The following is a 12,221-nucleotide window of genomic DNA, read 5'->3' on the forward strand; positions in this document are numbered from 1 at the left end:
GATTTTCCCATTTTTGACTCTAAAAGCACAAAATTTCATAATTTCTCTCCAAACCATTTTGTAGAGCTAAAACAAATAAACAATTTATTTGTATATTAAGGCGTTGTTGTATGCCCAACAGTTACAGGGATAATTCAAAAAATTTTAAATTTAAATTCCCATGTTATTCTTATGGAGAATAAATAAACTGTTGTAATTTGCATGTTTATGAAATAAATCTGACAATTTTTAGGGAATATTTTGAGTATAAATCCAGCCAGGTAAATGGAAAATCACTTAGTCTGCAGGTTTGCTGCGGCGAGGGTATTTGTAATTCGTTTTAATTACTTTGTAAATGATAATGTTCTTGACATCCATCTTCTAGAAGAAATCTAAATTTTAAATATGCAATGTATAATAATTTCTTAATAAAATTACTTTATTTAAATTACCATAAATAGCTTAATATTGGTTCGAGATTCATCACCATATACTAAATGGATGCGGAATTATATGCTCTACAATTCCTTTATTATGTGTTTTTCTGTAGGCTGGGCGGTTCTTTGACGTTTTAGGAAAAACTAAAAAATAACCCTAAATTTCAAGGTTTTTGTGGTCCCAGGTCAGAAGCTCACCTGGAAAAATGGGACAAACTTCAAATCCTTTTACTTCTTTGTAAAACAAAAGGATTAAAACGATTTCCAGCTTTCCGAGAATTATTTCTGGGCAAAAACCTATTTTTACTGGCCTATATAACTAATAATCTTATTTTTTCCTTTTTTAAATATTTTTGTATCTTCTAGTGACAATATCTGCAAATAATTCTTTTGACCAACCCTGAATGCCCATGTGATCCAATATAACTTTGGGTTTTCAAACACAAATTATGATATTGTTTCTTCATAGTATTGCCAAACGGCTAAATCATTACTCAAAATACACTATTCACACACTTTTGACAAAAAAGTTCTATATTTCGGGATTAGCCTTCTTCAGGATCAAACGTTAACCACTCTGTATCAGATGGTTTAGCAAAAATCAAAAATATTGATTGAGAAAAAAGTATTTAGAATCAAGATTCAGAGTGATAATACAAAATAAAAAGTGTGTAAAAAGATAATTACCAAAAGGTTTCAACATATTTTCTTCATAGTATTGCCAAACGGCTAGGTAATTTTAAATTTTTCCTAAACCATCATATACAGAGTGGAAAACACTTTTATTTGTTTGTTTGTTCCTGAAGAAGGCTAATGCTGAAATATAGAACTTTTTTTGTTAAAAGTGTGTGAATAGTTTATTTTTTAGAATAAATTATGATATTGATTATTGTTATAAAACATATTATTGTAAAAAACAAAACTAACAAAGGACTGATAGTAATCATATAACAATTTATCATAAAATTAAATATATTTTGCAGATACCAAAATACATGTTGTCAAATGCATTTGATCGGAACGCTGCAAATAGAATGGTGAAGTTGGGAAACAACAATTTGCCTTGTGATTGCAGCACTGCACAGTTTCTCAAGGTATTTATTCCTGGGAATATACTATGTTAGCCTAACAGATTTACTAAGTCAAATGTGTCTGGTAATTCAAAACCTAAATCTCAAGAAGGGCTCTTGATTGGTTCACTTGATGTTTAACAAATTGGTCTCAATCTATTCTATATATATAATATGCTAAGCCGATTTTTGTGAACAGAACTCCTCCCTCATTTTTGGACCGTTTTAATGGTTAAAAAGTCAAAATAATGGCCCTGATCTGTAGTTTTGCAAAGTGTTTTTCATTTTTTGAAATCTTTATTAGTTTGGGCAGGATCATCCATCAAAGATGGGTTTTCTCCCATAAGATTAACATGGAGGAATCCAAATATTTAATTGGAAACTTTGTCTCCACTAATTTGAGAGAACGGCTGGGCGTAGAAACTTGGTAGAGGTGTCCAAAGAAAGGTCTTGGTCTCTAGATGAGTTATCAAAAGAAAAACGAAGGCAATCCCGTTAGGGCTCTGCCCCAGAAGCCCTTAAAGATTCCTCCACAGATTTGTTTTCATTTTGATCATGTGGATAATACTTTTGAATTAAACAGCTTTGTATTTTAAACAACACACGTTTATTGGGAGTTATTGAATTGTACAAAAGAACTATTTGCAACACTATTATTTAGGCTACTGATTTTGAAATTGATTTTCTTCTGTATCATGCCATGTTTTGCAATATAACGTTCCATTACAAAATCAGTTGACAATCATTTTATAGTAACTCTTACAATTATTCCTTATTGAACTATCTTATATCTATTGTAAGGGTTGGTGTCTGCCTTTATTACCACTTTTGCCTATATTTTATCATATTATTGTAGACGGATCATCATAGGTTCATGAGATTATTGTCATAGATGTTTTCAATCATTGGAAAAGTCTTTGATTGTGTAATACAATACAAGTGCAGAAGGGCACGTTGTCCATATGAGCCGTGTCCATATTTTGTTAAATTAATATTAGTGTACAGCAACTGGATAAAACATTTTACAATATTTATGTAGAAATATGTGCATGATTTAAAAAGTCATTAAACTGGAAAACTGCAATTTACTGCAGACTTTTCAGAGAGGTTACTTCGATGTATTCATTCCGCTTAGTAAAAACATAATAAGGGTATGTATACAAATAAGAACTTCAACTTTAAGAGAGCCTTTGAATGTTATGGGACTAACAAAAAGGGTTCTGCATGTTAACTATTGCTACTCAGCAACAAAAACAATTTAATTTGTCTCTAAAAAATATATTCTTAAGTGGAATGAGCAGCAGCCTAAAAATACTGTGTAACTTACTTATACAGTTACAAAATGCCCAAACTCGCATTTATAATTCGGCTTATATTTCTCCAACAGATTAATTATCTGTAGAAGAAGTTCATTGAGTTCTTATCATGTCTAATAACATCCTTAAACACAGAAACCTTGCCTAGAATGGTACCGGTACCTATCTTTGACAAATTATTTGCAGTGGCCTATATTACGGAATCTGGCCCACTAGGTTGGTAGCATCATTGAAAATAACATGACATTTTGGCTGTAAAAATGGCACAAAGAGTAAATACTATGCAGCTACTGTAATGACAGAAATAAGGCCATATTACTTTTAAACTAGATAACACAATACCTTTATCAGATACGTTGATTAACAATGCATTTAAAAGTCAATATTTACATAACAGCCAATTTTCAGTATATTCTTTGCTTTTTGGAAATGCCACTTTGCTATGTTATTTGCATTATTTGTTGCCAATGAAGCCGTACGCCAATATAAACGAAAAGGCCCCTAACCGTCGATTTGGACGGGTTTCTCCTAGTATATAGAAATATCTCATCTAAAAGATTAAAATAAAATAATTAAATCAAATTCAGCTTGTGGGCCAATCAAATTTGGAAAGCAAGAAGGCTCTATTTGTTTTGGGCCTTTGCTATTTCTTGCTATTTGCTATTTATTTGGGCATGGAAAATATGGTATTTCATAAACAAAATTCAAAGTTATGTCGCTACGAATGCCTCGAATTTAACCTTGTCTGCTAACTCATTGGAGGACAAATAATTTTGTTTATTCTAATGAACTGAACAACATTGGAAACTAATTTTTAAACTGTTTTACTGCTTTACTAATTTACTGCTTTTTAACTTTGTATTTTATTGTTTGTATTTATTGTTTAGTTATTCTGTTTTGATATAATACATAACCAAATGTCAGCTTAGAGAAAGGTATAGAGAATATTTTTAATAGTGATAAGAAAGTGAAAAATATTAGGCATTGCCCGGGTCAAATACAACACACAATAATGGTAATAAAAAACATTTGAAAGCAAAGGCAGTGGGTGGGCCATGGAGAAAATGCTTGACAATATAAACAAATTCTTCTTTTATACTGGAAGTATAAAAACTCCCTGGAAATATTTTGTCTATCTAATCTTACCTTATATTAGGATAAACTTAAAATAAAATACCCCCGCCGCAGCAAACCTGCCGACTAAGCGAATTTCCATTTGTCTCAATTGATTTTCAGTTAAATATATTTTAATAACATTAGGTTTAACGAGTACCTAGGTTTGCTGCTACAAGGAAACTAATAAAGTTTGTTTTTGAGTAAAATATTGATAGCTTAGTAAAAATAAATAAATTTGCCAAGTTTGATCAAAATATATCCATAAACAAGCAAACTACAACATTTGACAATATTCTCCATAAGAATAACATGGGAATTTTAATAATAAATAAACAGTTCATCTGATCTTTTAAACATCAAACATATGGTTAATTAATAACACCACATCTCTCTTTGTCACACATCTTCTTTTAATCATATCGTTTTGGTCTGCTTAGTGTCTCTGACTTCTTCGAGAAGGGTCGTGGGTTATTTGATCAGGTACCTGAGGGATTGTATTAGGTTGTTCAATATTTACTCTTTCTTCTAATGGAAATAGTGTTAGATGCCATCGATTTCTTCTAAGCCGCCTTCCATTATTTAGTGTTACCCAATATGCTCGGGGATAAATGTCTGATTTTGATAAGATTTCTCCGTTACATTTCAGGTCTCTAATCCAGACTTTATCCCCTTCTTCCAGAGGTTTTAGTTCACTTGCTCGTCTCCTGCTGTCAAAATTCCTCTTCATTCTCTCTTTTATGCGTTTGTCGTCTTGACTTTTTCAAAATCTTTCAATGATGGAAGATTTGACCTCAATTTTCTCCCATAAAGCAACTCTGCTGGAGACAGTCCCGATTCTAGCTTTGTTGTCAGGTAAACTAATATCCCTAGATTTGGATCTTTATTTTTCATCAAAATTCTTTTGGCTATTGACACTGCGTTCTCAGCACCTCCATTTGCCTGAGGAAAGTACAGACTAGTGGTCGTTGCTTCAAACCCGTACTCTTTTGCAAAATCCTTGAACTCTTGTGATGTGAATTGAGTTTCACCATCAGTCCAAATCTTATATGGAATTCCATGTCTTGCAAAAATGTTCCTTAACTTTCCTATAACCAAAATGGAGGTTAGAACACTTGAGTTCAACTAACTCAATAAATCTTGAATAATAGTCTTGAACCACCAAATACCACTTCCTCTTACACATAAATAGATCTGCGGAAAGATAAATCCAAGGACCTTTTGGAAGTTCTGTGGGCATCAAAGGCTCTTTGTTCACTTGACCGTGTTCGAGACACACAAGACAGTTTTCTACTTAAGACTTCACATCTCTCGAACCACCAGACGGATTCTTTTGCTCTTGAACGACATTTCACCGCACCTAAATGGCCTTCGTGAATTTTGTTTAAAATTTCGTTCCGTAAACTTCTAGGTATAAACATTCTTCTTCTGTTTGGTTGTATATTTAGAGGATGTGTTATTACTTGTGATTAGAACGTTTTATTTGGTTAAACGAGGCTTTAAATTACTGAAAACAAGAAACAAATTGTAAAAAAAACCCCCGACCTCTACAGACAGTGCACCAGACAGAACTAACAATAAAATTGTCTTCAGCTGATCCATAAGGATAAGAAATGTACTGTATAAGGGAGTATGTTTTGTCTATGGTCTTCTTACTTAAATAGTAGTTTATGGGATGCAAAAAGATAGTACTGTACATTTAATTAGGATCTTTTACAGGTTATGAAATATCTATTTTCGTATTCGATCATTTGTTTCTTTTATTCAAATTAATACCATTTTGTGAGCTTCTGCAAATAAAATGATTAAGTTTGTATTTTGTATACTGAGCTTGTAACCTTGAATCCTTTTCCTTGATAGGATATTATATTTGATTCTTTAAAGGCCTATTATATCTGTCGTGCAAGTGTTAACAATAGTTTTTGTTCTTTTTAATATTTCTGTATTATTACCGGAATAATTCCAAATCATAGTATTAGTAAACAAATAAAATAGTTTTGATGTTTTTGTATAGCAGGCACATGATCTAACTGGAAATCTAAAACGTTAACAATGTATTACAATATCGCGTCTTTACTTTAGCCAAGAAAAGGAATTAAATGTTCTTACGTTATGTTGTTAGGAAACATATAATCTATTAACAAAAATTTGAAGCAGTATTGTAATAGTATATACATACTATTCTAGGCAACCAACAATTAGACATTGTAAAAAAAAGCACCAGTAATTGCCGTAGACTTTATGCCTAGAATTTTTAGGATTAACTTCCCGATAAAATTTACACATTAAAAGTCATTACAGAAATACATTGCAGTAGTATTAAATATATTTTTAGATAGAGCTATTGAATTTAAATAAATAGTAATCAATACATTATTAAGTGGTAATTTATTTCTGGATTGTATTAAAAATTAGTCTATGCATAAATACAATTTGTAAATTTCTGTTATCGTAAGCTATTATAGTGTAGAACGGGTCATCCTCTTAATTTTGTTATATAATATTAATTTTACGTCTTTCAGTACTTAACCATTTTTATGAATGGTGGCCATAACTAAAATTAGCTGATCTTATCCAACAACAAAGCCGTAGCTCAGTACCAAAGAACGGGGAACCGAGCAGTGGCTTGGTATAGTTTATTTTGATTGTAAAAGCAATATAAAGGAAACTCAACAACAAAATCAGGAAAATCCATAAATTCGTTGATTGAGAATCGTGGAATAAAATAACCCTGTCACGTTTTAATATAAGAATATTATATCTTCTCCTATTATTTACTAGTGGGGCTTAGGTTTACAATCTAAAAACTGTTTTTAAATCATGTAACATTATTACTAAAAATTTCAACAAATTTTAGAATAAGGCAACTAGCTTTTACTAGTAGGCCTACAATTCTTTGGCTTAAGCTGTTAAGCTATTAGGCCTAGATTTACAGCTATTCTAAATTGTTATGAAACGTAACCTTTGTCATAGTTTCACACATAAGATGGACAATTCAACGACAAACCTTTAATTTTAAATCTATGAACTATTTATGAAAGTTACGATGGTTAATCACTGTATTAATTAATGGTTTTGTTTCATTACTACATCACGATTAAATTTGTTTTCCGTGTTTGACAACTTGAGTGTATTTTAGCTTAATTTCATAAAGGTTTAATTAGTACTACTGTATGTTCAATATTTTTCATATTCTATTATTTTCCTATAATACTGGCATTTTATTTAAAGATCAAAATCATCATCATATGTATTAAAACGTGACAGGGTTTTTTTTCATGATTCTGAATCAACCACTCTTCATGACTTTTTTGTTGAAAGAAAGATCATTTTGAGAACTAGGCAATGTCGAAGCCATAATTTAAGTTTAGGGTTTCAGTTTTTGTTTAAATTAAGTTTTAAATTTGAAAAGTCCAGCAGCCGACACTAACATTCTACTCTAGCTTTTGGTATAATGCCATTTGCTTAACGTTAACGTAACAGCTGTAAACATTCAGCGCTTTTGATTTTGACACAAACTCAGCATTTGGATGAAAATGAAATGACATACGTAGAATTGACTTATTTATACTATGTGTAATCCTATAATCATTAATACATTTATTTATTCAGTAAGAGGATGAGAGATTATTTAAATATACTGTAGTGTCTACTCTTCCTTATGGTCTTTACCACCATATTAAAAGACAGTTGTTTTAACTAAATATTTAACAAATGTTGGTTTTATTATTATTAATTTTTGATTTGTAAACAGTACAGTTTTTACATTGTTTTTAATACAACTTTTAATTCATACAACTATTGATTTTTATCATTTACTTTATTGGTGACCCCTTATAAGACAACATGAACATTAATGAAGATTTGGTTACCCAAGAAATAGCCAACTTGTCTATTAGAGTTCCTCAATTCTGGAAACCTGACCCAAAAAATTTGGTTCGTTCAAATTGAAGCTCAATTTCGAAGATCACAAATTGTCTCAGATCAAGCCAAGTTCGACACGGTGGTAAGTTCTATTGACGCTGATATTCTATCTCAAGTCTCTGAGATTGTCACAGATCCACCAGCAGAGAACAAATACATAGCAATAAAAACTAAATTAATTTCCTTGTATGATGAAAGTGATACAAAGAAAATACAAACCCTTCTGACAGGTATGGAACTTGGGGACCAAAAACCCTCGCAACTTCTGAGTAGAATGAGGTCACTGGCTCAGAATAAGGTTAGTGATGATTTTTTAAAAGCTCTTTGGTTGAAACAACTACCGTACCGATCAATGCTCAAACTCAGGGCTAGAGATATACAAGGGCTAGGCCACGCGAGCTCAGAAAGTGATGCCAGGTGGCTCCCCACCACTCCGCCGCTGTGACGTCACGGCGATACCTCGGGCGCCCGGCACCGTGTATCATTGCCTGTGTGAGCGCTGGTATTACCCCACATTTAGCGTTTATTAAGCTCTATGTTGGACATTTATTATTAGGTATTAATGCATTTTATAAAAGTAATTGATTTTAAAATAGGATTACGTATAACATCAATTTTAATAAGTAACAAATTAACTTTAGTAGATATTTAAGGATGGGAGTGGAATGTAAAGCGATGGCTAAGAATACTGAAGTTATTGATTCAATGCATTAAGTTACTGTGTGATATCTGTGCTCGAATTGCTTAGTGTATGGATTATTAATTGTATTTATTTATTACTTATTCATACCTTTTGTTTTAGGATTCATTGGGGTTATATAAAATGAGGTTGTATAAAAATACATTACCTATACTTAGTATTTTGTAACTTTTACAGGAAGGAAAAGAATTTCAATTAATCAATTACATTTTATTATAGGCCCTACATATTTTATTACATTAAAATAACATATAGTTGGAAAAATAGATTAAGTTGCCTGACTAACTAACCTCAATCTCTGTTGACCAATCACTAACAAGTCAAGTTTTGGTGTGATTTTACTTTATCAGTTTACATCGTGATTATAAGTTGTAAATGTTTAGTTACGATATTATTTATTGTGCCTCGACTGTAATGTGACATTACTTTTAGAAACTTGAGACACTATTTTTCATCCAGTTTTTGTGAACTTCATATTGACTGTTTACCAACAACGAATATCGCGGGTTTGAATTTATCACTTTAATCGTATTTATTAGTTGTAAAAATTGTACTTATTTAGTTTATAAACTGTTTTATGTCGATATACTTACTTAATTTGAGGTCTGGGACATTACATTTAGCCCGTTTTTGAAACATTTCGTCATAATTAACAAACGATTCAATCGCCAAATGAAAAAGGCACAGCAGCATTTTATAGAAAAAAACTAAAATATTTATTTTTGTATATTTGCCTTTATAACTATGTATATTCATGTAGGGGAATAAGTTTACTTTCATTTTATATAGTTGGTTTGTGGGGTTTTAAAAATATTATATACGTGTAAATAACAAAATGTTTTTCTCGACAAATATAAACATTTATTAAAAGTCATAAACATCTATTGAAATGATCAGTATACATAAAAAATTCTTACTTCATTTGATCTCCAATATTATTGGCTAAAAATGTTTACTTTTACCACTTTTACTTTATATCTTGATAATACATTTATTCAGTTTTATTTGAAAAATCAAAAAATCGTGAAAATTGCCATTCTATTATTTTTGGGCCATAACTTTGTATATATGGTAATTGGAATTTCCATGTAGGGAAATAAATTCCAAACAATTTGTATATCTTATGAAGCATTTTTGGTTCATGCAGCAATTTTTCTACCTACTGACAATATTTTCTACAATATTTTTAATATTAATTTTGTTGCCATTTTCAAATTCTTCATTTCATTACGAACACTTCAAGTTGGAAATAGTAAATACGGTTCATAGGTTTGATCTGTTGGATTAGTTTATATGAATTTTCAAAAATATGACTGCAAAATCGCTAAAAATGCCTTGCCACTACATAGTTCGCCCATTGCAAGTTGGAGGGTTAACGAAACCCGCTTTAAAAATCACAATATAAAGCTACATTATTATAAACACAATTATTAATATGCTGTGCTGCCGTGCTAGGCTACCGTCGCGCCTCGCGCCGATGTATCTCCGCTACGTCACTGAGGAGGGGCCGGGGAGGGGAAGTAGGATCAGGCGGCGATCGCTAACATCAAAGGAGTGAGCCAGCCCTTGTATATCTGTAGCCCTGGCTCAAACTACTCTTTCAATTTGTGATGAAAACTTATATAAACTTTCGGAGATGGCTGACAAAATTATTGACATCACAACTAATCATCTAAATTCCACTACCTCTGTTTCTTCTATAGAAACACAGGATTCACGTATAACTAATCTTCAAAAACAAGTATCAGAATTGTCTAATGAAATTCAATCCATCTACAAAACAATCAAAGTCAATCCAAATGTGTTTCTCACAACACAGACACAAGGAAATCTTCTCCACAACAGTCTTTATATTACTATCACTTTAATTTTGGTGGTCATGCTCGCAAATGCACACCTCCCTGTTTGTTATCTCAGTTACCTTTGGAACAGGAAAACTCCAGCCCCCAGGTTCTTCGGCGACACGACCGAAGGGGGCAGAAGTGAGTCGCCTATTTGTTCATGACAGACAATCATTGTCCAAATTTCTCGTGGACACTGGAGCTGATTTTTGTGTGATTCCAGCTACCGTTAAGGATAAAAATCACCCACAGAAACTTGAACTTGTTGCTGCTAATAGTACAAAAATTAAAACTTATGGCCAAAGACAGCTTATGATTGATTTAGGACTAAACAAGCTTTTCAAATGGAATTTTATAGTAGCCGATGTTAACAAACCTATATTGGGTATGGATTTTTATCACATTTTAATCTTATTATCGATGCCAAGAAAAACAGGCTCATTGATGGTGAACTTCGAAACATTCCCCAGAAAATGTCTTCAAACCGTAACCCTTCAGTCTTCTCTTTCAATACAAGTAATCCATTCAATTCCTTATTGGCACAATTTCCTGATTTATGAAGACCTAGTCCTATAAACAAAAAGATTGTTGAACATAAAGTCAAACATTTTATTGAAACTACAGGTCCTCCAGTCACAGCCCGACCCCGTCGCTTACCTCCAGATTAACTCCAAGCTGCAAAACATGAATTCCAGTTCATGTTGCAAGAAGGACTATGTCGACCTTCTAGCAGTTGCTGGGCAAGTCCTCTTCATCTCCTTCAAAAGAAAAATGGAGACTGGAGACCATGTGGCGATTACAGAAAATTAAATCAAGCTACAATTCCTGATAAGTATCCTTTGCCATTTCTAACAGATTGCACAAATTGTTTACATGGCACAAACATATTTTCCAGAATTGATTTAGTCCGAGCATACCAACAGATACCTGTCCGTCAAGAAGACATTGAAAAAACAGCTATCACCACTCCATTTGGATTATTTGAGTTCCCATATATGACATTTGGCTTACGAAATGCCGCTCAAACATTCCAAAGGTTCATGAATCAGGTACTATTAGGTTTAGATTTTGTATTTTGTTATCTTGATGACGTTTTAATTGCATCAAAGGATGAATCAGAGCACAAAATTCACCTTATGATACTTTTCAAAAGACTCGATCACTATGGTCTATGCATCAATGTTGAAAAATGTTTTTTTGGCGTCAAGTCTTTGGAATTTCTAGGCCATGAAGTCAGTGTTAGCGGTCTAAAACCACTCCAAGCAAAGGTTAAGTCAATAGTAGATTTTCCTGTCCCTACTTCAGCATCTGCATTAAGGAGATTTTTAGGCATGGTCAACTTTTACAACCGTTTCATTCCTCACTGTGCACAACTCCAAAAACCATTGAATCAGATATTAAATGGTCACAAGAAGAACAGTTCTAAACCTTTAGCTTGGTGTGAGGAGGCTTAAAAAAGTGTTGATAATTTAAAAAACGCCTTATGCAAAGAAACAATGTTGGCTCATCCTGATCCAAATGCCAATTTGACATTAATAACAGATGCCTCTGATACTTCAATCGGCGCAGTCCTTCATCAAGAGATCAATGGTGTTAAGACTCCATTATGTTTCTTCTCAAGATCTCTCACTAACTGTCAGACTAAATACAGTGCTTATGACCGAGAACTGCTAGCAATTTACAGTGCAATAAAACACTTTAGATACATTCTCGAAGGACGAAACTTTACGGTTTTTACAGATCACAAACCTTTAATATTTGCATTTAAACAGGACTTAAACAAAACTTCACCACGTTGTTATGTATGCTGAAATACTGTTCTGTAATTTAATTCAATCAGA

At 32.4% G+C, this 12,221-nt stretch overlaps 1 protein-coding gene across 2 annotated transcripts in view; it reads left to right on the plus strand.

Moving 5' to 3' along the window:
• LOC129001177 (protein halfway) overlaps positions 1 to 12,221 on the plus strand; it is a 145,130-nt gene that overhangs the window by 107,561 nt on the left and 25,348 nt on the right. For both annotated transcript variants that reach the window (XM_054428426.1, XM_054428500.1), the window contains one exon: positions 1,400 to 1,510. In XM_054428426.1, the coding sequence (XP_054284401.1) occupies positions 1,400 to 1,510 (111 nt within the window). The remainder of the gene's footprint in view (positions 1 to 1,399; positions 1,511 to 12,221) is intronic.

The sequence above is a fragment of the Macrosteles quadrilineatus genome, unplaced genomic scaffold, assembly GCF_028750875.1.
Source record: "Macrosteles quadrilineatus isolate MER2022 unplaced genomic scaffold, UCM_ALF_1.0 Scaffold_1__1_contigs__length_201487025, whole genome shotgun sequence".
Taxonomy (NCBI): Eukaryota; Metazoa; Arthropoda; class Insecta; order Hemiptera; family Cicadellidae; genus Macrosteles; species Macrosteles quadrilineatus.